Genomic DNA, 25,912 nt, shown 5'->3' with positions numbered 1-25,912 from the left:
CATTATAAGTTTGTGCTTTGTGAGCAATGCAATCCTAATGTTCTTTATTCATATTGCATATTGTGTTAACACTCAATGATAAAAAATAATAAACACAACTTTGTTGTTTAAGCTCATTTATTGTCATATACCAAAATCTATTTAAACTGAAATTTTGTTATGCAATTAATTTAGATTCATCACATATGAATTACAAAGTCTCTAATTAATAAGTTTATTTTTTTAATTAGGTCCCACCACTAGTTATATCTTTATAGACACTTTTCTAGATTCAATAATAATGACAGAAATATGCACAGTTACACTTTAGGTTACGTTATTTACTAACTTGACATTGTTGTGTGGAGTTGGAGACTTTTTCTGTGTTTTTCGCTTATTAAATTTGTTAGGTTCTAATCCATGAGCTCTGACCTATAAGCCTTATTTACTTTGCCTTTACACATGCCTGAATGCCTTAGTCAGTCGTGTTGATACTGTAGATGTGGATAAGCTAAATGCAGCTAAAGGCAGGGCACAACCTGCTCTCCGTATATTAACTGGGAGTGTCGGTAACTAAAGAAGGCACACAGGCCTTTGTGCGTGTGCACAAGTGTCAAATTATCTAAACATAACTCTGTATTGTCTCTGGACACTTAGTTGGAGACCTTCCCAGTGTCCTTTCTATAGGCGCATGAAATGCAGCTGTTTGCTGCGCCTTCACTGTTGAATAATTAAAAATGGAGACCATACTTTGCCTAGACAGGGATTATTAAACGCTGCAGCATTACCACCTAATTTACATTACACTAGTCAGTCCCTTCACACTTTTAGTCTTAAATTTCCTTGAGCCTTGCTGAGCTGAGATGCAAAGAACAGTTCAAATGACATTAGGGATTGGTGGATATAAAATCCTAACAGTGCTGTTCCCCTGCACTCCCTTTGCCTTGTTTTAAAAAAGCACAACCTTTTTTCCTCATTATTTCATGATCTCTATAAAATATTCGTTCTAGCTTTCCACATGCTTTGGCAGTCTAGCCTTTTTTCCCCCAGCATGCACTGCTCGGTTGCCTGTGTTTCTAAAGGGTACGTAGCTGGGGGTGGCGCACCTTTCTGCGCATGGTGATGTCACGGGGTTGGTTTTTGGTCCTGGGAAATGTGTCACCTAGCTAACTACAAGGCTGTATTACTGTGCTTGATAGCCTTCACAAACCCATCCTCTGGACTGTGCAGATGTCAGTGCTGCATGATTTCTGTAGAGCATGGTTTGGAGTTGCTGAAGGCAAGACTTGGTTTGTACATGGAAAATGTATCCAAATGTTTTTCTACATGCTGTGGCTCAGTGTTTTTGTAAAGCCACACTGTCTTAGTTGTGTTTGACCTGTTACAACTGAGGTGCCTGTCACTCTGAGGGATTGCAGAAGGGCAGCAGTAACAAGCCACTCATCACACCAACTGTTATGTTCACCCTTTTTGTGATTTCACAGGAAGCTCCCAGGGGCTGGTGTATGGACAGTCAGGACTCTGTTATATTCCTACACTGTCTCTGGTTCTCATGTGTTCTCCTTGGCCACTCTTGCTATTTGTGTCTTTATAGAAGCTCTCACATACTGTATTTACACAGTCACGCATCACCACACTTCAGTTTATTTCTGTTCACTTCTTAGGGGTTGTGTTGTCCCTGCAAGCCAACAAGAAGAGTGACTGACTGACAGACAGGTGTTTGGGCAAAGAAAACCTTTCAGTTTTACAAATAATATGAAAAATATTCACTAGAGCAGGGATGTTATTGTTTGTGTTCTTGTAATTATTTGTATTTTTCTGTCACTTTATACATTTTTGTTGTCAATTTGTGCGTTTTTGGGATCACTTTCTGTCATTTCCTGTGATTTTGTGCAATGTTGTTCACAGTTTGTGCGTCTTTGGAGCTATTTTGTGATAGTAGTATTTTGTATAATGTGTATTTTTGTGTTTTTGTAGTAATTTTGTGTATTTTTGGAATTTTGTGTGTTTTTTGTGTATTTTACTGTCGATTTGTGTGTTTTGGGAGTTGTTTTGTGTATTATGTGGTCTTTTATATTCCTTCCAACTTCTTGAAATACAATTTTTGGGGATTGGTTTTGGGGGCCGCACAACATTAGACTGCATGTAGCCCCCGGGCTGCCAGTTGCTCATGTCTGCAGTAGAGTATATATGAATGTCTCCCCACCCACACACTCAAACATACTTATTCTGTGCTGCCTATTTATTACACTGCACAAGTTTAAGTGTGTGACCAATTTCTGTTGAGATTTATGTCTGCAAACAAGATGTTTTTCTGTGACATTGCTCTAGTGTAGGCACACTGAGTCCCCACACATTAAAGTAGAGCAGGAGAAATGCTTTGTCAAAACCTGCATAGACATTTTTTCAGGAAATGATCTCTGTAAACGTCTTCTTGTTTACTGCTGCTTTGTTGGCGTGGTCAAGAACAAAGCAGCACCACAGCATGTTTAGTGTTTCGTGGCCGCACTAACACCAATTACGATTGTGCTGCAAACAAGAGCGAAAGAAAGGGGAAAATAATGGGTGTCAAATTGCATGGTTTAATAGCTCAAAGTGGGGATGCAAGCAATTATAAAATAATGAGGTCAATTACACTCATTAAAATCTATTTACCGTAGCTTCTATTCCTTTTTCTGACAAATTTAGTTATCAAAATTGTTTTTGCAGTAAACATTAAAGGTCATTTTAGATGAAAGCACTTCAGAGTTGTTTTTTTTTTTTTTTTAAACCACTTGCTAATAGGAGTAGCTTGCGCTGCCAGTAATTCAACTTAAATTTTCACGATTACTGGTTTGTAAAGTAAGACTTGTTGGCCTGGACGGTTATCTGGCTCTTCATTAGCCGGGTGCAACAGACAGATTAGCCCCGACCAAACCTTTAGCCCAGCATGTGTGTGTAATTTTGACAGCAGTTTGTTTCACTGCCCAGCCTGCAGCTCTGTCAGCACAGGGTTTCTGCCTGGGCTCACAGGCGTGTCGGGCCATTCGCTTCATTATCTGAAAACGGCCCGTGGACTTGGCCATAACAGAGCTGACACATAAGGACATGTATGATCGCACAGCTCGGCTCCCGACTAGATTAATAAACAAATTATTCACACACGCGGCATCAAAGGCGGCTCTATATTACAGACGCTTGCAGACAAGTACAGCTGAGGATGTTAATTATGTTAAGTGCCGCTGCAGCAATTAGGTTTGCAATAATTTAAGGATCAGCTGTCTAGATTGTAGAATGAATTTTTAATACTGAGTAAACCTTACGACCGTTGTTTTTTTTTTTTTGTTTGCAGCAGGTGTAGTAACCATTATTAGTCTTAGCATTGACCAATCCAAACATCTTGTGGTATAGTACCTTAATGCTAGTTAGTAAAATGTACTTGTCCTTTTTTTTATTGATCTGTAAAGTAAGAGGTTGAGACTTGCTTTATTTTTGATGCAGAGCGAGCCACAAAGTCAACTCGATTTCTTCCGCAGGCTTTTATTTTGGAAAACCAACCTATTGCCTGGGCCCGTGTCTCAGCATCTTTTGTGTATTAAATTTTAAAATCCATTAAGGCAAGCACACATGACATATGTTACTGTATATACCAGGGTTAGGGTCAATTATAATTTTAATTAATAATGAATGAACTGTACAGTATGGCATACTTGTAATCGTAATTGAAAAAATCTGTTGCTGTTGTAATTGATTTGTAATTGGGTTCAGATTTTTGACTTTGTAATTGTAATTGGCATGGAAATTCTATAAAAAAAACTATCATGGCTTACACATATGTAGTAAACAATTGTTAAAATATGTTTTATATCAAGTTTACCTTACATTAATTGAAATCGAGGCGCATACTGGCACAAAAAATGTTCTGATGCCCACACCAAAATTATTAAAATCTATATTTTCATTGATTAGGAAGCCTAATAAGGTAACCAAGCGATGAAAAATGAATTGGATGATAGATAATATTTGTACGCGTATTTTACAGCTGACTTAAAACATGGGTAAAAACCGACCTGTTATCATAAGAGATGCTAACACAAGTGGAAGGTTAAATTTTATGAGTTTATTTATTAAAGCCTCAGTAATTGTGATTAATTTAATTTGGACTTTACTAATTGAGGATGTAATTGTAGTTTAATTTCAGAAGAAAATCATAATTGTAATTGGAAAAAATGCCAGTCAATGCAATTGTAATTGAACATAGATATTTGAAGATGTAATTGTAATTGTAATTGGAAAAAATGCCAGTCAATGCAATTGTAATTGAACATAGATATTTGAAGATGTAATTGTAATTGTAATTGAAAATTGTTATTGACCCCAGGTTGGTGTATACATTGGGCGTCTAAAGTGAAACAAACACCAAGGGAAACATTTGGACATTAAAGAGGTCGAGCTGACTTTAACTTAAACTCTGAAGATCAAAGAAAACTGGTGTTTTTTTCTGCCTCTCTGCTGACACCAGCCATAAGCCTCAGGCCACTTGTGCTTGTCTTGCAATTTCCTCTTTAGTCTCTCATGAAATGATTGAACTGATGTAATTCAGTCTGCCAAAAGTTCTGGGTACCTTTACTTGACAGATTCTTGTTTATGCCAATCCCATGCTTTCCTTGAGGAGATGCCCTAAATCTTAAGCAACGTATTTTCAGTTTGCCGTCGTCATAGCCACTGCACTACCGAACAGAGTTTGTTCATAGTTTGTACTCGAAACAAAAAATGCTGAGGCAAGTGGCTTTATTTAACATGTAGGTTCTCTTTAGGTTGTGCAGATAAATGAGCATTTCAGTTTCACACACCTACTTTTAGATTTTTTTTTTTGGTTCCTCAGAGTAAGTGTGTTGTTTCCATGGGGATATTTTTTTGTCCTTTATGTAAAAAGAACCTTGCTGTGTCCTTGAAGTCTCTTTTGGCCTATGACGTGGTAGTTAAACATGTTTCTTTGTGTCGTGTGTATGCTGCTGACCACAGGGATACACAGCAAACACCCATCTGTGAATCAGTGCTTTTACAGGGCAACAACACAACCTCTTGTGCTCCCATCTCCTCCATTTTCTCTGTGTAATTTCTCTTCCTGATTCTTCTCTTTACTTAAATCGATGGTGAACACGTTTTTTAGTTATATTTGTCTCCTCAACCTCCCACTGTCTGATCCTTCTCTACTTTTAATGCAGTCTCTCAGTCGTAAATGTCACACCAGAAAATGCTTGGACCTCTGAATGGGACTTATAGAGTATTCCCACATCAATTGTCTGTTGCAGCCCGGACTGTGCGTTCTGTACATCCTGAGGAGGGAGTTTTTTTTTTGCTTGCTAAAGAATTGTTATCCTATCAAGCTGGTGCCACTTAATATTTCTCTTTATATGTGTCTATGTGTTTATAATCTTTCTCACCAGTACAGGTACTTCTTTTAAATTGGCTCTCATTTGGAAAGTCTATATTTTAGAGTTAAGGCCAGGGTTGGGGTCAATTACATTTTTAAATTACAATTAAGTTTTTAAATACCCATGTTCAATTAAAACTCAGTTACATTTATGGTAACCAGCATTTTTTCCAATTAAGATTAAAATTACAATTATTTTTTTTTTCCCCTCTGAAAGTAAATTACAATTATCTGAACTCAATTACCACAGCAACAGATTTTTTTTCAACTACGATTATAATTTTATATTTTAAATGATGCAATGACAATTATAATTGACCCCCATTCGTGGTTGAAGCTGTTAGTGAGCTGTGTCAGTTTAGTTAAATATTCAATTAGGCTGGGCGATATATCGAGATTCATGATATATTGAGATTTCTATTTTGGCGATATAGAAAATTACAATATCACCTATATCAATATATTTGTTTTCTATAGATTATTTTGCTTAAAACACTTGTTTTGGAAGTCGCTACTTCTCAGAACAGCATAAAAAGCAATGTTAGATGGATTTCTGAGTGCGCCCTAACTAATGACCTTCATCTAAACAAGCCCCACTACAGAACTCACTCACACGTGCTGTCCCTCAGAGGAGAAAAAGACCAAAGTGGAGCATATTGTGCAGCAGTTTGTTAATAAATATGCCTGTGTGGCATTTTACATCAGTAAATTTAACAATGAATTGTCTTTCTGGTCAGACTTCATTTGAATTAAAATTACCAGAAGTTATATTGTATATCAAGATATGAGTTTTGGTCTATATCGCCCAGCCCTATATCCAATAATATGTTGGTAAATGGTCATGATTAAGAAGGTATTTCAGTGTGTAGACGTTTTACGACACAAACAAAGTAGAAATATTGAGTGACATCACCTCATCACATTTCAGACTAGATGGTTTCTGCTTGTGTGTGCTAATTCATTTTTAAAGGAAGGATTGTTTGTGTCGTTTAAGCCCCTGCTAAAGCCAGCAGAGGCGGAGATGTTGACTAATCATTGTTTCTCGTCCCTCCTCTTCCTCTGAAATGGATCTCTTTACAGACGGAGGTAACGCCACGTGGGGCTCCTAGCGTAGCCCCGCTATAAGCTTTCCTTCAACCTTTCCCTATAGGCATGCTCTGTCCGTCTGTGTGGTGGAGCGTCCTGCTCGTGGGACACCGTCTTTCAAATCTCTTGTCACCCGAGTTTGTAGTGTGTGCATGTCGTGTGACAAAAGTAACAGTTTCATGCAATGCTGTAGATATACACATGTGAATAGAGATCATCATCTGTGCGCTTGTGTGTGTGTGAGACCTCACCACGTTTTGTATTGTATGATAAATAATAAACTTGGATGTGTACATATTGTCTAATCAGTGGTGTTGACTTGTCTCACATGATGTTTCTCCTCTCTTTGTCACTTTCCCACTGTGAGTACAGTCTCTGGTAAATAACGTGTTTGGTTTTTCTACTGACCACAGACTAATCGTTTTGCCACCTTCATCCTCATCTGTCTTTATTGCTTCATGTGTATGCAGCACTTTGCATGACCGTATCCGTGGTAACATGTCGATACATAGTCGTTTCTATGTACAGTGACTTATGTCGAATGTGTGTGTGGAAGAACAGTATGTCTCTCACATGCCTGCACAAACATAACCCCTCACCTGGGATAACGGTAGAAGCTTCTGTTGAGGGATGTAAAAGGTTTTTAATGGAACATTTTCCCTTTTTTCTGTGTCGCGGCCTGAACGAGCAGAAGATCGCCCAGGAGAGGGAGAAGTTTGCAGACGAGGACAGCATATTTTACACACTGGGGGAATGTGGCCTTATCTCATTCTCTGACTACATCTTTCTCACCACTGTTCTGTCCAGTAAGTACTTTTTTTTTTTTTTAATCTGCAGATCGCCTGGATGCCAAGTATTTGGCGTTTCCCTCCTCATTTCAACAGAGGTGGCAAAAGAACAAGTCTTCATTAATTAAGTAAAAGTATAGATACTAAAATAAAAATGATTCTGGTGAAAGTAAAAAGTACATGCTACTAAATGCACTTAAGTAAAACAAACGTCCCTTCAATAATAAAACAGGGTTTTTAAACCAGCTAATTCCATATCTTTTATTTTTTTTAAGAACTTGTCAAATACTGGTACTTGGAAACAAGTTAAAAGTGTTACCTTTGAACACCTCATAATAAATACAATTTGTAAAAAAAAAAAAAAAATGTCTCAAGGAAGAAAAAAAAAGTGCAAATGCTTAATAAAACCCAGAGCAGCGTTGAGTTTAAAATTTTTAAGAACTTGTAGAAAACTGGTACATGGAAATAAATTAAGTCTGTTATTGTTTATGAACATGTTGAGAATTTAGCATTCATTGTAGATAAACATTTGTAAATAAAATGTTTAGATTTGACAGAGTTCTTGGATGCCAGAATCTCGTGATTTTTTTGGCTTGGGAAGAATGCACCGCATGCACCACGAGTCATTCTTAACACCAACAGCTTTGAACAGTCACTGTAATATTTCAATGGGACAGTTGGTTTTATATCGAGGAATAGATTATCATCCACATTTTAGCCTGTGCTTTGATTGTGTCAGAATTATAGAAATCCAGCCTGACTCCGTCCCCACCAGTGCTACATGGGAATGTGTAGTCATGTAGTTTTTTTAACAGGGCAAAGCTGAATGGCTTTTAGTTGGTTCCAATCCCTTCTACACGGTCACAAAAAAGTGCAAAGCTCACATTCTGCCAACCAGAGAAACACATTAGTTCTAATCTGAGAGTCATATGAGTCTATTATATAACGTTTACGTTTGTGCATAGAGACCATCCTATACAAATAGCAACGACCCTTATCGATTTGTAACAAGGTACCAATAGTTGACAACCTTGTACATGTTGTATAAGTACGTTATGACTGGTTGTGGACACATGCAATGTATAGGAATACAGATTGTTTCAAATCACAACTTGAAGCAGCTTTACAGCAGCTGTGCACTTTCTAGCTCTTTATTCTGCGTGAAGTCTTTGTTTAATCCTCACTTAAGAGAAGACGTTAGAAAGTTAAAGTTTTAAGCAGGTGTCTGCATCGATTAATTAAAAGTGGCTTGATTTAAAATGTAGTAAATCGATTTGAGAATATCTTTGTTTGTGTGTTGTGGTTTTCAGCCCCTCAAAGGAACTTTGAAATTGCTTTCAAGATGTTTGATCTGAACGGTGACGGAGAGGTTGATCTGGAGGAGTTTGAGCAGGTAATATGAAGGGAAGCGTTTGGACAGTGTTTCAGTGTTCACATAATTGACCTTAACTAACACCTTTGGGGATTCTATTCATCTCACTGTAAATGTAAACCTGCTTCTTTAGGTCCAGAGCATCATCCGTTCCCAGACTAGTATGGGCATGCGACACCGTGACCGCTCCACGACAGGAAACACACTGAAGACAGCCGGCTGCAGCTCTGCTCTCACGACCTACTTCTTTGGAGAAGATCTGAAGGGGAAACTCACTATCGGCAGCTTCCTGAAGTTTCAGAGGAAGCTGCAGCATGACGTGCTCAAACTGGAGGTGAAGAAATGGAAAAAAAAACAAAATCACAGTAACTCACTAAAAACAGAAAGATTGTGCTATCCGTCACATCTTAATGGCACCACAGTGCACGGAGAGAAAAATCCAAACATCAGCGATAAGGCAGACAGCCTTTTAACACGAGTGGTCGTACTCTTCTTCTTTTATTACTGTTTGTTTTTCTGCTGGCTGCACTCACCCCAGGCTTTATTTCCTATCTGTAGGTTTTATATATATATCACTGGATTTATTTTATTTTTATTCTGGGGTCTTATGTCGTCAATAGTTGTTTGAAAGCGTAATTTGGTTTGAGGCCAAAGACGGAATCCGGACCCTAAATACGCTTTCCAGTGTGGAATGAGTTTGTGAAGACTCGCCCTTAATGTTACATATTGTGGCTGTCGGCAAGGAGCAGAGGTGTAGAGAGTACTGATAGATTTTACTCAAGTAGAAGTATTGTTAGTTGATTGAAATTGTACCCAAGTACAAGTAAAAGTAAGTCATACTTAAAGTACTCAAGTGTATGAAAAAAGTAGCTGAATTAGATAGTACTCAAAGTAAAAGTTATTAGTTACTTACCTTGCATACAGTAAACAACTCATGTATGAACTTAAAAAGGAAGAGCAAATCTCGCACAATTGGAACTTTAATTATTATCCACAAAGGCATCTGTATAAAGAAAAGGTTTGGCAAAATGTGCAATTCTTTTTAAAATAAAATAACACCAATTAATTTATTTCAAAATAAAAAGATTCTCAGGCTCTAAGTATAGCTACATTTATGAATTCTAAAACCGACAAAATTACTGGCATTCAATGCTGTTTTAGGTTTAATCTGGTTGGTCGGCTGACGTGGTCATTTCACAATGTTTGTTGATAATTTTAAAACAAAAAACAATAATTTACTCAGTAACAGTTGGGTGTCTTCTGTGGTGGCAAAATTGATTAATTATGTATACTCCCATGATACAGCTTCTCTAAATGAATGTCAGTTGGCCCCAGTTTAATCTCGAAGGCCAGAGCACGTCCAAACCCCCCCCCCCAGACATCACACACACACACATCATATACACATACATCATATACACACACACACACACACATACATCATATACACATACACACACACATACATCATATACACACACTCATCCACACACACACACACTCATCCACACACACACACACACACACACACACACACACACACACTCATCCACACACACACACACACACACACATCCACACACGCACACACACACGCACACACACACACACACACACACACACACATCTAACTTTCACTGACCAACCCCCCACCCCTTTGGTCTCTTCTTTTGTTGTCTGTGGAAGGAGGAAGGTGGGTGGGACGGTGGGGTATAAATGTGTGGGAAAAGGAACTTTTGGCCTCTTCTTCTTCTCCTGCTCATCGCGCCCTCTCTCCTGGCCAGGAGAGACCAATGCTTCGTCCATTCCGCTTTGTACCTTTTCATTTAGTTTAGATTAAATCATTTTTTATTACTTCATCATCTCTCCTGTCTGGTCTTCATCATTTATCACCACAGAGAGTGTTTCCAAGTCAAAGATGAGGTAACCGTAAATTTCACCGTAACACTTCAAGTAAAATGACTGATTTAGAAACATACTCAAAAAAAGTACAAGTACTCATAAAAGCAACTCAGTTACAGTAACGTGAGTACTTGTAATCTATTACTTTCACCTCTGGCAACGAGTGCTACAAAATAATATTTTTGGAGAGCTAGAAGCGCAAGCCTGGTGGCACGTCTCTGCTCCTCAAACAAAAACCGAGCTGACAAGTTCAACACCTTCTGAATTTCAGGCCACCTCGAGCACAACTTTTAAAAAAACACCCCACATCACCAACACCAAGCATAATTCAACTGGAAGCCTGACAGCAGTATTTAATGTTTACCTCCTCCCCAGTTTGAGAGAAACGATCCAGCGGACGGGAGAATCACTGAGCGACAGTTCGGGGGGATGCTGCTAGCGTACAGCGGAGTCCAATCACGCAAACTAAAGCAGATGCAAAAGGGCTTGAAGAAAATGTTCAAGGACGCTCAGGTAGTTATATCTGTGTTGTTTTCTTTTTCTCCCACTTCTCACTCAGCTATAAACGACCATGCCATTGTTATAAATGCTATACCTGGTGCAGTGGTGTGAGTGTTGTGAGTAATTGGCCTACATTAGAGGATGTGTGACAGACGGTGTGGGCCTGAGGGCAGAAAGAGGAGGAGCTGGGACCTTGTGTTTGTGAAGAAGAAGTAATGCATCCGCGAGACAGGACAAAAGCATCCAAAAAGTCTGACGTTATCCACCTGATCAACAATCCCTCCGACTTCCACTATCATTATTTTGTGATGACCCAAGAAAGAGCAGACACATGATTTAGAGCCTCATTACTCTCTGGGCTTCTCTGTCAGTGTCGTCTTAATGCTGCACTCTGTCTATTTCACACTTACACCTCCTCCTTATTTAATTCAGCCTATCATGGACTGACCAGTGTAAATTCAATACGTCTTTTTATTTTGCCTTACGACTCAAATAATAATTCTAGCTCAAACTAAACAGAATAATCTCTTTTCAAAGTGCTTTGAGCCCCTCTTAAAGGTTGTGGACACATGCAAATTACTGCTTTAATAGAACGAGCCCCATCGATCAACATTGTGAGGCTCCGCCCATCTCAAGTGTGTTCCCAGTGGTGCTGCAGTGAATAATGTCCCTATTTGCTTTTTAAAAGGTAAAGATTTCAGCTACCACAGTGTAATTTGTTACCATGCATACTAAAGGAGCGCACGCTTTAGCCTGAATGTGGAGAATGGCAAACAGTGGAAATCAAGAGTGAACTAGCTCCTCCTCTGAGCTGTGAGAGAACAGTGAATCTGTCCCAGAGGATTTGAAAAGCATAAAGCATTTTCTTTCCCTTCTTTTGCCCCGTTGGTAGAGAAAACTATTATTGACTGCCTGAAAACAGCTGCTCTGTTTTTTGTTGTTGAATGGAGCCCATTAGGAGCATGACAGCTGTGTGACTGAGGCGCTAGGTGTTTGTGCACATGTGATTTAAATGTCTGTTCCCGTGTGTCCTAAGCCTCTGTTCACTTCCTCCTCTAATGTGTGTCACACTGCTAAGGTGCTCTCAGTAATGATGGCATTACAGCGTTTACGCGGAGTGATAGGGTTCAACTGCTGGATTGATTTGTTACTTTCCTTTTGGAACCTGCCTTTTTTTGTGTGTTTGGTTTTTAATCTCATGTATTTTGTGCAGGGAATTACATTTGAGGAAGTGGAGAATTTTTTCACCTTCCTAAAGAATGTGAACGACGTGGACACGGCCCTGAGCTTTTACCACATGGCGGGAGCCTCGATTGATAAAGGTACAAACACCCACATTCTCTCATTTCTCTCATGTCCCCTTACCTTTCACACTATGGATGCTTAGTTATCCTCATCTGTTTCCCTCCTGTTGGAACACATTAAAGTTACTCTCGTTGTTCACACCTGAGACGCATCAGAGATAGAGTCAGAGGTTTTGCTTTGCTTGAATCAATCAATCGTTTATCATCAGATTTTAAATGAACAGAATGACTCAACATGAATATCAAGTCAATAGGAAATCAAGCACTCATCCAACACAGCTGTGGTCTGTAGGCCCCCGTTCTGAATGAACAATGACAGTGGCCACGGTTACGTGACGTTTCCTAATTTGGAATGCAAGTCGCAAGCCGCAAGTCGCACATGCGCAAAACGACTGGAATTACCTTAAAGCGGAATTAATTGTTAACTGTTTACAAGAAAGAGGAATTATTTAATTCGGAATTAAAAACGGAATAAACTAGCCACCTAATTTGGAATTAAGTTTAATTCGGAATTAAATCAGCATTAGGAATTAAGTGTTTACAAGGTCAGTTTAAAGAGGGATGAACTTTTATTCTGCTTTAAAGAGGAATTAAAACTCCCATGTAAACGTGGCCATTGTCCAAACCTAGGTCGCTGACTCCAGCCTGGATCATAGTTTTTCCCAACATTTTATCCAGTTGTTGTTATCTAGTGTCCCTCCTCCCTTTGACATGGCGCATGGTGTCGGTCCGGTGTCGTCTTTTGTTATTGTTACGTAAGACATTTCTGATTGTCAGACTCAAAACTTTAGCTGTCGTTCATAAAGAGATAAAGATATACACACACTTAATTTGAGCCAGGCAGGAATTAAAAAGTGTATATCTAACTTTAGTTTTTAATTAGAAGGTTTTTACATTTAGAACCCAATTGGTCTAATGTGTATGCTTATTTGATTAATTTGGTATATGTATAGGAGTTGTTTAGTGTGTATTAAGATTGGTATTTAAAAAAGAAGATGGACTTTTTATTTGTTCATTTGCACTTGGTCTCAAACTGTCTACAGTGATAAACTGACTAAACCTAGCTCAACCATTTGTCTTCTGTTTGTCCTTCCATCCATTGGTACTAAATCTAACATATTTAATTATCACAACTGTGTGTTGCTATACATTACACTTTTAAATAAAAAGAATTACATGATGACTAAGTGACTGACATGACTTCAAAATAAGCTCTAACAGAACATTAAAGTCATAACTACCTGATCTAGGAGTCCTTGCTAATGTGACTACTCTCTGTAACCATGGTTACAGTAAATGGTTTTAAATGGTGCCAGATTGCTCCAATTTGAGAGAAATCTCTAAGTGATGCAATGATCTACTGTGTGAGCTGAGGGGTCAGTAATTGGTCTTTGTTCACCTCCATTAACGGCTAAAAATGTGACCTAGTTTAATGTCATGGAAATGAAAAATGTCACACAGACCTGCGTTATGTCATTCTCACCACCAACATATTTTTTTATGGCAGTTACTAAACAGCTGCCAGATTGAAAATTTGATCATTTAATTACTTGTATTGCCTTAAATCAATGATTAGTCTTGTTTGTCAAATCCAACTTATGTTACTAAATGTTTTTTGTAAATCGTATGTCAGAAAAGTCCTGTAAGGCTTTGCTTTAATGACCTAGTGTTTCCTTAATGATTTACTGAACGGCAATAATTCTCTCTGGTAATTGGGCCTCCATGTTTTGTCCTTCGGCTTAGCTGATAAAACAGCTGCTGTGTTAAGGGGCAGCAGTTGTTGTTTTTTTGCTGCGTGTCTGCACAGAATCACGTCTCTAAACTGTGTTTGTATTTTATTCTTTCATATATTGGAATCATGTGGCTACTTGACAGCTTCCAGGCATGAGCCAATAAATAAGCTGCATCCTGCTGCTGTCCCCTCCACCAAAACTGTCTGCTCACTTATCAGACGCTGACGACCTCTTGTATTGTACTTTTATAGCTTTCTCTCTCTGTAGTTTATTTCACTCTCATATCAGCACTTACACTTTAACTACTCTTTCATATGTGAGCTAGTAGAATAAAACCAAACATTCCTACTCTTAGTCATAGAATATGACTGATGGTGTTGTTGGTAGTGTGAAGTCACTAAACTTTTTCTGTTTTGCAGATTGAATGAAATCATTCAATTTTAAAACTGATCTGTGCAAGCAGTTTTAGATCATTTCAGAAAGTTTCACTTTTTATTTGTGTTTGCCAAAAACTTTTAAAAATTTCAATAACAAGAAGCTGCTGAAGTGAATGGTCACAGAGACAAGGAAGTGATTCCTTATCTTTGAAGGATCTTTCTTTGGCTGTGTTCAAAATCGTTTAGTTTGGTCTTTATTTAAAGGGACAAAGCCTAGAGACATTAAGCTCATAAAAGACTGAGATGTTCTACACCAGATTATAGCTAAACAGCTAGTTTCCATCTGTAGTCCCTGGTTACATGTATAAAACGTACAAAAACGTACTGCTCATGCTAAGTCCAACGTCAAAATGAGTATGTAGTGCGTTCACATTAGATAGTATGGAAAGACTGAGGATGCGAGAAATACCAGGATGTATACAATATCGGGACATTTTTGCACGGTGGGTACACTAGTCATACTCAACCGCCCCAAGATGCATTGCGAGTGGAACGTGAAATCGACCTGGGAGCTAAAAGTCAAACATCAATTTTCTAAACAAAACCATCTCTTCTTGTCTTCCATTAGTTACCCAAGTGTCTCACTTTAGAGCAGAGGTGTACAGACTTGGTCCTGGAGGGCCGCAATTGTACGTATTTCAGTTTTCGTCACCCCCCAACACACCTAATGGCAGAAAATAGATTGTGCACCACTTGTTAGAGCAGGTTAAGCAACAAATTTACCCAAAATAAACCAAGGGGATTAAATCTGATTCCACAACTGGAGGACCAGTGTCCATGCAACTTGCAGAAGGCAAACAGGGGTGTTTACCATTCAATTTAAGAGGGCAAGGCTACATTAAGATAAACCTGGAGTCATCAAAAGACAATCAGTAGTCAGTATTTTTCATTTTAAATATGGTGTTTTTTATGACCCGAGTGGCTTCACTTTTTTAAATGTCTTGTGCAAACGATGGTCTCCCTTTGTCTCTGACTTACAGTTACCATGAAGCAGGTCGCCCGCACAGTAGCTAAAGTGGAGCTGTCGGATCACGTGTGCGACGTAGTGTTTGCTCTGTTCGACTGTGACGGTAAGTTAACAAACTCAACGTTTCACTGAACCATAATTAAAGCAGCACTTATTAAAGGCCAAGCACATCCATCACTAGATGAAAGTCATGCACCCTCTTCCTCTCCTAATTTCCTCGTCTATCGCCCTGTGTTTGACCTGTTCAGGAAATGGAGAGCTGAGTAATAAGGAGTTCATAGCTATCATGAAGCAGCGGCTGATGCGTGGACTGGAGAAACCCAAAGACATGGGCTTCACTCGGCTGGTGCGCGCCATGTGGAAGTGTGCGCAAGACACCGCCTGGGATTTTGCCATGCCAAAAACATAAATGAGACAACAGGTTAATAAATGGGCAAACAAAATATATATATATATATGTGTATACCCAACATGTTTCCATCATGCACACTTTGTGTTATTTATGCAGTTTATCTAGTTCAGTTTATATATCATTCATTATATTGACTGAAGCACCTTTCCTCTGTACACAAGCTTTTCATCAGCTCCTCACTGAGGGATCATGGGTATTTGTACAGTATATATGAGAATTTTTGTTTTGCTTATTATACAGAAATGCAACATATGCTCGCAAAACACTAAAAACAAGTTGGAAAAAAAGCCCAACGTATTTTTAGGAGGAGGGGCCATCTTCTCTGACCTCCAGGTGTGTTAGTGCTGCAGTGGCTCTGCTCCTCGCTCAAGGCTGAACTTTAGCTCCACATTAGCTCGAACACCTCCTAGTTTATTTACCTGTTTTTTTTTTGTTGTTTTTCATATGCTCATAAATCTGTTCAAATTGCTCTATGAAACACTTTATACAACACAGATGTTTAAAAATGCTCTATTAAAGATGGTTTAATGATGCCCAAATGACTAGCCTTCATATGTGTCAATTTAATTGTTAGCTTTTATTTTCTCTTTTTAACCAAAACAAAAAACAGTCAGGGTGGGAGTTGATGATGTTTTTTTTTTTTTTTTGTTCCAAGGTAATTCATAAGGTTGTATAGTTTTGCAAAGTGTATAGTGGCTTTAGGTACATGCCAAAATATAAATAAAATTGTGTTGGTGCAGGAGCACTAAGCACTTTAGTGTAATTAAAATGGAGAGGATGGGCAGTGCTTGGCCTGTGATGTCCCCTTAAAGATTAGCATTACAAACCATTTTGCCACTACTGATTACTCATTTAAAAAGTACGATTTTTAGTTATTTTCCTGCTTACTTGATTCTAAAAGTAATTAAGTTAGATTACAAGTGACTTTATTAGTTACAATCAGCAGCTGCCGACAACACCCCCACCCGCCTCAGCATAAAATTAATCTATCAATACTCAACTTTATGAGGAAAAGTGTTTCTAACACTAACGTCAACAATGTATCTCCTGAAAAAATATTCCCTTTTTAGTAAACACAGAATTAAAGACCTAACATAAATGCTTTTTCTCATCTAGTAATTTATACCTGCTTCTTACTATTCTTTGTGCCTCTAATCACTTTGGTTCCTTTGAAAAAGAGTTAAAGAGGCTGAATTGTGTTGTGTTTTTTGTTGAAAAGAAGAAGAAACCACATACTCTGTTTAGCAGGCTGCTCACTGATGCAGTGGAGAAAATTGTGGGCTTATGTCCGAGCCTAGTGTGCAAAATGTCATTTTCTCCAGACTTTCATGGATTATTTTATATTTCTTGGACTTTGGTCATTGGGATATGTTTGTAAATAACAATTGTCTGAAAAAAAAAAAAAAAAAGTGCGGGAGAATGGTTTCTTAATACTGTAATATCAATCCTCATGGATCATAGGTTTCTCCTTTAATATGTTAAGAATTCATTTATGAAGACAACCTTTTTTTACAGGAAATTTACTTTGATCTCCTGACATGTTTCGACTGATTCCTTTGATGTGTCCTTGACTTCAGACTGTCGGGAGCTCAAAGTAAATTTCCTGACCAAAAGTTGTTTGAATAAATTAAACGTTAACATATAGATTTTAAAAAAAAGACAAAATTAACTTGCTGGATGTTATTTATTGTAAAGAAGAGAGAAGTGGAGGGAATTGTGACGTTTTTTTCTCGAAACATCCATATTTGAAGAAAAGTCAAACTAAAGCTAAAGTTGGTGATGTAGGCTTACCTTACTGTTGAGTTGTGAAGCACTAATGAATTTCAGTTCTTCAAACAAAACTTCTTACAGCAGTGCTTTTCAACATTTGGGTCAGGACCCCATGTGGGGTCGCCTTAAATGTCTAGTAATTGGTGAGAAAAAAATGTCAATTATCATTTTTCAAATATACATCACATAGTCAATATCAAATAACTGTATTATATGCTGAAACGTTCTCAAATATAAATCTATTTCAAGTAGAAATATCTGAGGGGGATAACTTGTCAGATTTGAGGTGTGGAGTGTGTTGCTGTAATTGGACAGATTTATATTTATGATTATAATTATTATTCATAAGTCTACCTTTCATTATTGTAAAGATTGATTATAGTGTGTGAACTCTTACTTTAGGCAATAATTTCCATCCAGTTAAGATATATGTTATGTTACTGGTTGATAAAATCTGAATGAAGGATATTTTATTTTATTTATAAATTAAAAAAAAAAAAATATATATATATATATATATAATTTATTAGGCCATCCAGTTAAGATATGTTATGTTGCTGGTTGATAAAATCTGAATGAAGGATATTTTATTTTATTTATAAATTTAAAAAATATATATGTATATATTTATTTTTTCATTTATATATATATGTGTAATTTATTTGAGAATTAGGCCATCCAGTTAAGATATATGTTATGTTGCTGGTTGATAAAATCTGAATGAAGGATATTTTATTTTATTTATTAATTTAAAAAATAAAATAAAATATATAAATATATATATATATATATATATTTTTTTTTTTTTCATATATATATATAATTTATTTGAGAATTAGGCCATCCAGTTAAGATATATGTTATGTTGCTGGTTGATAAAATCTGAATGAAGGATATTTTATTTTATTTATTTATAAATAAAATAAAATGTCTCGTGTTAGAAGGCAGGTGACCGAACACTTTTGGCAAGCAGCACTCACGTAATCTCGCGTTATTTTGAATTCACGCGATGAAACACCGGTCAGCGGTGTAGTTACCGGGTTGTCATGACAACGCTGACCGCTGCGGTGGCTGGCTGGGTGAAGAAATGGTGGGTAAACTTTTATTTCCCTTTGACTTAAAGCTGGTTACAACTAAGCAAACAAGACAGTTTAACGGAACGACACTTTTTTTGTTTCTATTATTTCTGTTTTCAGCCTCCAAAAAGTAAGACTAAGAAAACATTAAAGGGGAAATCATCCGAAGATGGCCTGGCTACGGAGGACAAGTCTAAAGACCAGGTGACGGCTAGCATGGGCTAACATGAGCTAACAGACACACACGTGAATGAGTGAAGTTGAAGTTTTTCAAACTCAAGGTCCGCGGGCCAAATCCGGTGTCACGGTCTGAGTTTGCATCGTGCTGAGATTGTATCTGGGCATGCGCACTATCGGAAAAGGAATTTTTTTCGCTGTGCTTTTTTCTAACTAAAAACATGATTATAACTAAAATGATTATAAGATACATCCAGTACAGCAATCTCAGTATGATCTATGTTTGGCATAAAATACACTTCACTGACAAATAACTTGCTGAAATATTTAACATACATTATTACACTTCTTAAGACACAATATTAATGTGAATTACAACTATTGTCAGACAATCTCAGCACGTAGCGGTCATGTACTGCGATTGTATTCGTGCTGGAATTGCCATGCTCAAATTGTCATACTGGGATTACAATGATATGTTAGTTGTAATTCACATTAATATTCTTTTTAAAAAAGAAAATAAGGGGGGGAAATATTTTTCTTTACCACATACAATCTCAAACAAACATTCTATATTTTTACTTTCTCAAATAAAATACAGTATATAAAAATATAGCTATATAGAGTATGAGCTAGCGTGCACTAATTGTACACTGTATAACAAACATGATCAAAAGCTAATTCTGGAGAAAAGAATCTGGGCAGAAATTTGTGATATAAATATAAGATCACGACCCAAAAAAGGTTGGGAACCACTGCATTAAAGTCATATATGAGCTTCAAGCTCCTAAACATCATTAACTTGTTTGTGTGTGTCTGACAGCTGTGGGAACACATCATTTGCCTCCGAGAGGAGGTGGATCGTGAGCGTGAGGAAAAGAGCTTCTTCCTGCTGGAGCGCGATCGTGAGCAGGCGTTCTGGGAGAACTCCAAGAGGAACCTGCAGGAGACTAAGACTGAGCTGAGGACCAGGATGAGGGAGAAGGAAGAGGCAGAGGAACGCCAACGGATGGAGACCTCTGTCAGTATCTGCTTTGTAATCCTACACCACGGTGTTATCATTGGTGGCTGGTGCATTTATCTCCAGGGGGGCTACAACTGCAAAAGAGACATACACTAAAAACAGGGTTTGTGTAGCTTTGAACAAATAAGTAAGGAAAACTGCAGTCACAGTACTGCTTCAAAACCATTTAAAAAACAAATACAATGGAATAAGTGAGTGTGTGTCAGGGTTATTATACTTTTTGAAATTTAATTATTATTATTTTTTTGTTTATTTTTTCATTTAGTTTTTATGATTTTTTTGTTTTTTATTTTTTGAAGTTAGTGTAACAAGTAATTAAATTTAAAAAAAGGGGGCTAAAAGGAAGTGGTAAATTAACATACATAATTTAAAACCTGACAAAATATAATTTAAGACCTAGTTTTTAAAATATGGACATGTTCATATATTTGGGGCGGCAGTAGCTCAGTCTGTAGGGACATGGGTTGGGAACTGGAGGGTTGCCGAATCAAGTCCCGGTGTAGACCAAAAGCGGAAGTTGTTCTGCCGAAGTGCCCTTGAGCAAGGCACCGAATCCCAACACTGCTCTGGTGCTCTCCCCACTCTGACATCTCTCCATTAATGCATGTCCACAAGTCCTGTTTGTGCATGTGTGTGAGAAGCATGTCCCTAAAAATAACAGTGTAATGTAATAATGTATTTCAAATATTCAAGATTTGGAAATCATCTAATTTAGTTTGTTTATGTTTCTTTGTCTTTTCTGAAAAGTGCTTTAAATGGGTCATACCCGTCTTTATCCACTTTATGATGGACTACTTTGACGTCAGCCCCTCCCTTGGCGGAAGGTGGTGTTGTGAGCGGCTGCATTTAACTTTGTGCAGACGTTCTTGGGCGCAGCTCACCTGCGCCCAAGACCATCCTTAGACTAGTATTGAAGAGGAATTACTGCGCATGTACAACTGTTAATGAGAGTGAATGGTAAAGATTACTCAATTATTATTTATATAATATTTATTCTGATTATCTAAATACATATATACATTTTTTTCTTACTGGATCTAATGTGGCGAGTTGTTGGTCGGCGCCCTAGCGCCCTCTATTGGCTAGCTGCTACTGGGTGTTACGTCACAGAATCTGATTCATGGGCCAAATATGAACCAGTTTGATCTCAATTGGGCAGCAGATACTTGGTGGAAAAAAAGAAATTTCAACAACAATATGTCCTACTTTGTATTCCACCTTTAAATGATAAGTATGTAAGGCACCTAGAATATCCAAGCAATAAGTGACAGATATCAGTCACTGTAGGATCTTCTCCTAAATTGACTTGCTTTTGTGATATTTTTTATTTAATTTGGGGTAATCTTGTGGAATTATTTTAGTTAAATTGCAAGATTTTTGGAAAAATTGAGAGTTCTTTCAACAATTTGCCACCATGTGATATAAACATGGGAAAACTGTGAGTTCTGGCAAATATTGTAAAGTTTCATTGAATGTGTGTATTTGAAGGTACTGCGGTATCTACAAACAAATTAGTTGGTAATTTACACATTGATTCTTCATGTTTTTCTGTTATTTTCACTTTCTCTTGCGGGCCAAATTGGATGCCCTAAAGGGCAGGAATTGGCCCCCGGGCCTTGAGTTTGACACATGTGATCTAATTCAGGGGTTCTTAAACTGGTCTCACCCTGGGACCCACATTTGGCCACGGTCAATAAAGCGTAACCCGGTTCAGAATTCAAAAAACCACATTTAGTTTTTCAAAAATATCTGTTAAAAACACACATACTGTATATACCTGTACTCTATTTAAAAACATTCATCAATATATTTTCCTATGCAACAACATGCATTTCACAGCATGCCTGTCAAAAGAAATGTTTCTTTCAAAACAAAAGACAAGTCCAACATAAGAGATTTATTTTTGACCAGCTGTCCACAACCCACCCAGTACAGGTCCTGACCCACCAGTTGAGAATCGCTGATCTAATTCATGCACTTGCTGTTTTTTGGTTGTTGTTTTTTTTTTTTTAGGTCTATAAGCAGAAGCTGAAGCATGTCCTGTACGAGCAGCACAATATGGTGTTTGAGATGAAGGCAGACTCCATGGCTCTGAGCTCTCTGGTTCACAACAAACATGCCCAGACTGAGGTTGATCTGTGCAGAAAACTTCAGGATCTACAGGCGACACTCAGAGAGGGAAAACTCAACGACCAGAGCTGCATTCAAGAGCTAAAGCTGGTGAGACATCTGACACCTGTGTATTTATTACTGATGGCATTTATCTCCTCTAATATGTGTTGTCCTTGTGTTTCACAGAAGCAGAAGATGGAGTTAATGGAGCTGAACAATACGTACGAGGACAAAGTTCGAGGTAAATATGTTAATTGTTCTTTGAGTGTATTTGAATGTTTACTGGATATGTGTTTCACACGTTGCCTCTTCGTAGAGATGGAGTTCAAGTTCAACAAGATAATGAGCTCTGTGATCGAAGCGGAGACAAAAAGCTGCAGTATGGAAGTGATGGACTGGGAGGAGGAGAGGGGAAAGCGTATAGAGAACCTGAAACTGCAGCAACAGCGAGAGCTGGAAAAAATGACAGAATACCAAGCTAGAACCATGACTCGGGAACTGGAAGAACAACACAAGTTGAAGGTAGGAGATAATCAGATGTTTAACCAAAGGATACCTGCCATCCCACAGTGTGGCTGCTGTGACCTCGCATCATTAAACTCCTTATTAGAGAAAGGGTTGCAACCAACAAGAACTTTAAAAGTTGTTTTCTAAGACTGATAAAACATCATATGATGCAACATCATGAACTATTATCTAAAACATTACTGAAAAAATGTCCCCTGAAGAGAAGTAACCAATTACTGCTTTCTAGTGTTAAAAGTATGATAATCAATTCAAATAAAAAAATAAAAAAAAGCACCATGTTTTATCGTGCCATGTTTAAAACGGCTAATTCTCTAGGTCAGGAGTTCTCAACCCTGGGGTCAGAACCCCATTTGTGGTCACAAGACACTGGGAGGGGGTCACCAGATGTCTTCAAGAAACTAAGAACATTTTTTATCTGGAACCACAAAGCACATAGAAATTACAAAATTCATGTATAGAAGTCAAGAGGGAGAGGTGGGTTAGGACTACCATGTTTCCTCCACTATTACTGGGCTGCCAATCTCAGGGCCCTTGCCCACTGGCAGGAAGGTTATAAAAAAGAAGTCTCAACGGATACTCCTGCTTGGGTCGCCATTGAATAGTTTAGTGTTGAGAACAGTTCTCTTCCAGCTCTTCTTTTCTCATCACCTGGTCCTCCTGCTACAATGAAAGTGAATAATCATATAGACCTGAATTGCCTGAAAAAATGGGAACAAATAAAGAAGGGCAGAAAACTCCAAACACCTCTGTGCATTCCCTGGTGTATCCAGACCCAGAGATAGCATTGTTTGGGTATTCCTCATCTCTACAAAAGTCTCTCTGTACAGTGTACAATAATGTACAGGATGATCATTGCCAAAGAAAGCAATATTGAACCTTTGGAAATTGGACACTGTACCTCAGTTTAAAACCTGGCTTGCCGACCTCACCAGTGTACTGCACAGGGAGAGGATCTGATACGGCATGATGGGCTGTCTTGATACATTTTCCAACATCTGGAAACCTTTCTGGACTATCTTGTCCAGCTGTTCGCATTTCTTGCTTGTTGGGACATAAATTTGCTAGCGATGCAGAGTTCGATGTCATCTTGACTGTTAGCCCTTGTTTTGTTTTTTTGTTTTGTTTCATTTGCTTCTTGTCTATTGTGTGTACCAAAATATTTGGAAAAATTAAATAAAGATACTGTACAAAAAAAAGAAACCAAGAAAATTTTCTTAACAATTTGAGCTAATTTTTGCAAATGTTTACCCTAAACTACATTAAACTTGCCATATTTTAACCAATTTTTTTTGTATACATTTTTGCTCCTTTTAATGCATTTTTGCAACATTACTCCCATTTCTGACACTTTGCCATCAAATTCCAATGCCTTTTCTGCACATTTTTTCTACTTTCAAGACATTGTCTGCACTTATAAACTCCTTCCTACCACTTGCTTCCTCGATGCTATTGTTGCAGGAAGACCTAGAGAATGTAAAGAAGTTGGACCAACGCGCTAACAGGAAGCTATTGGCAGCAAAGAAGGAAAACGAACATCTGACCGAGGCACTGAAGAAAGCCCAGCTAACTAATACACAACTGCTGGTACAAATGGAGCAACACCAGAAGAACAAAGCAGCAGAAATGGTGTGTATATACAAATACAGTACACACAGCCAAAAATAAACATGCAAAGATAAAACATGTCATATACATGCTGGGGTCTCTGGCAGGCAAGTCGAGATCGCTTGAAATTGATTGAAAAGAAGATCCATGACCAGAAGGTGGAGAATGAGCTGCTGCTGCAGGTCTGCAACAAAGTGAGTTCTCACCTCAATGTTCTCTGCATTCACTCAACTTTTCCTTCTACCTCTGAAACCTTTGAGCTCACTGACCACTCCTCTCTGATCTGGATCTCAGCTCAAGCAGGAGCAGGATGAACAGAAGAGGATCAGTCAGAGCATCTGTTGGACAAAACAGCAGCAACTTACAGAGAAGCTGCTGCTTCAGAAGAAACTAAAGACACTGACAGATCTAGATGCACCCCAGGGACAACTGTCCACTGTGCAGGTTCTCGTTGTGTATCTGCTGCAATGCACTACTGTGATAGTTTTCACAATGTCTTCATCAGTAAAAGTTTCACATACTCTACTGTATAATTCAGTGTTGACTCATGTCACCCTCAGGAGTTGGAGGAGCTCTGCTCAACAACACGACACACACCTCTGTCTCTGCTCTACAGCAGCACCTGAACGCACCGTCTGCCTAAGGAGAGGTTGGATGCTCTGTGGCTCTGCTCACTGGATCTGGGAAGTTCATGTTCATTTTGTTTTTAACAAACTTAACACGTTTAAAGCCCTTTGTTACTGACTTACCGCCACAGTTGGTCTTATATTAACTTATATTGTTTTTAGAAGTGTATTCAACTTTGGTTTTTGAATACAGAAAATATGGATATTAGTAGCACAATAATAATTACTATCAAATTCATAATACTTTACATTCACTATATATATATATATATATATACACATACCGTATTGGCACCAAATTATAATAAAATCCAATCATGACAAAAGCTCAGCCATCCCAGCCCTAATACACGTGTAATCATCCATACTCACTTTTACTGTGTATTTAAGCAGTGAGGTATCATTAAGTAGTTCATGAGTAAAAACACAAGGTGCTTCATTGTTGGGAAATTAAAGCCCAGTTATTACGTATGCATTTATCCCAAAAACTGATAAAACACGACTATCCCTGTTACAATCCAGTTCCTTTAGTTTTTCTAAAGTCATCTCTGCTGCTTTGATGAAGAACTGATTGAAAAAGTTCTTTATATCTAATTTGTTTTTAAACTTTCTCAAGCACTGCAGTAGCATCCAGTGTTAGCATTTTAAATTCAGTAATTTTCTGCACAATATACACCCCAGCATTATGAAATTAGTAACAGTTCAGTATTTATTAACTGTTATAGAATTGAGAATGGGGAAGAGAAAAAGGGAAGTTGTTTCAACGTATACTGAATTCAGAACAAAAATAAACTGACGTAAATAAGTGACTCATTTGTCAAAAACGTACAGATGTTACAACTCAGCAAAACAGTTGGTACCATGTTTACTCATAACATACCTAATGCATCATTTACAAAACAAAAAGAATAACTGACTTCCTGTCTTATAAGTTCATAAATGGCACTTAAATACTTGTGAATACCACCAATGTATAGATAAACTACATTGTAGTGTTTAATGTGCAGTCTGTAAATAATCAAGTTGAAATTTGTTCGGTCATATTTCCAGTGTGTTCTGATGCAAACCACTCTATGAGCAGCATTGTATAGCCAAGG

At 37.9% G+C, this 25,912-nt stretch overlaps 2 protein-coding genes across 6 annotated transcripts in view; both read left to right on the top strand.

The window, feature by feature from the left end:
• Positions 1-15,968, top strand: part of micu1 (mitochondrial calcium uptake 1) — a 31,831-nt gene extending 15,863 nt beyond the window's left edge. For 2 of the 5 annotated variants that reach the window (XM_028468112.1, XM_028468107.1), the window contains 8 exons: positions 6,476-6,481; positions 7,173-7,287; positions 8,580-8,662; positions 8,775-8,975; positions 10,919-11,056; positions 12,258-12,366; positions 15,499-15,588; positions 15,734-15,968. In XM_028468112.1, the coding sequence (XP_028323913.1) occupies positions 6,476-6,481; positions 7,173-7,287; positions 8,580-8,662; positions 8,775-8,975; positions 10,919-11,056; positions 12,258-12,366; positions 15,499-15,588; positions 15,734-15,894 (903 nt within the window). In that variant the 3' untranslated portion in view covers positions 15,895-15,968. Of the gene's footprint in view, positions 1-6,475; positions 6,482-6,853; positions 6,860-7,172; positions 7,288-8,579; positions 8,663-8,774; positions 8,976-10,918; positions 11,057-12,257; positions 12,367-15,498; positions 15,589-15,733 lie in introns of all 5 variants that reach the window. The other 3 variants (XM_028468113.1, XM_028468109.1, XM_028468108.1) reach the window with 2 other exon arrangements.
• Positions 15,969-18,679: 2,711 nt separating this feature from the next.
• On the top strand, positions 18,680-25,308 carry LOC114477188 (dynein regulatory complex subunit 4-like). The gene is made up of 10 exons (XM_028469358.1): positions 18,680-18,757; positions 18,864-18,947; positions 19,744-19,941; positions 21,958-22,164; positions 22,243-22,297; positions 22,373-22,578; positions 24,043-24,210; positions 24,297-24,383; positions 24,484-24,633; positions 24,750-25,308. The coding sequence occupies exons 1-10, from the start codon at positions 18,755-18,757 to the stop codon at positions 24,813-24,815; spliced, it is 1,224 nt and encodes a 407-aa protein (XP_028325159.1). The 5' UTR covers positions 18,680-18,754; the 3' UTR covers positions 24,816-25,308.
• Positions 25,309-25,912: the final 604 nt, after the last annotated feature.

This window comes from Gouania willdenowi, chromosome 15 (genome assembly GCF_900634775.1).
Source record: "Gouania willdenowi chromosome 15, fGouWil2.1, whole genome shotgun sequence".
Lineage (NCBI taxonomy): Eukaryota > Metazoa > Chordata > Actinopteri > Blenniiformes > Gobiesocidae > Gouania > Gouania willdenowi.
Note: the sequence above shows the minus strand (reverse complement) of the source record. Positions and strands in the feature narration are given on the sequence as shown.

Bases quoted from the DNA above. Each gene is read 5' to 3' on its own strand.
- LOC114477188 (XM_028469358.1), top strand. The intron at 24,211-24,296 runs GTGTGTATATAC...GGTCTCTGGCAG, and splicing joins AGAACAAAGCAGCAGAAATG to GCAAGTCGAGATCGCTTGAA. The intron at 24,384-24,483 runs GTGAGTTCTCAC...TCTGGATCTCAG, and splicing joins TGCTGCAGGTCTGCAACAAA to CTCAAGCAGGAGCAGGATGA.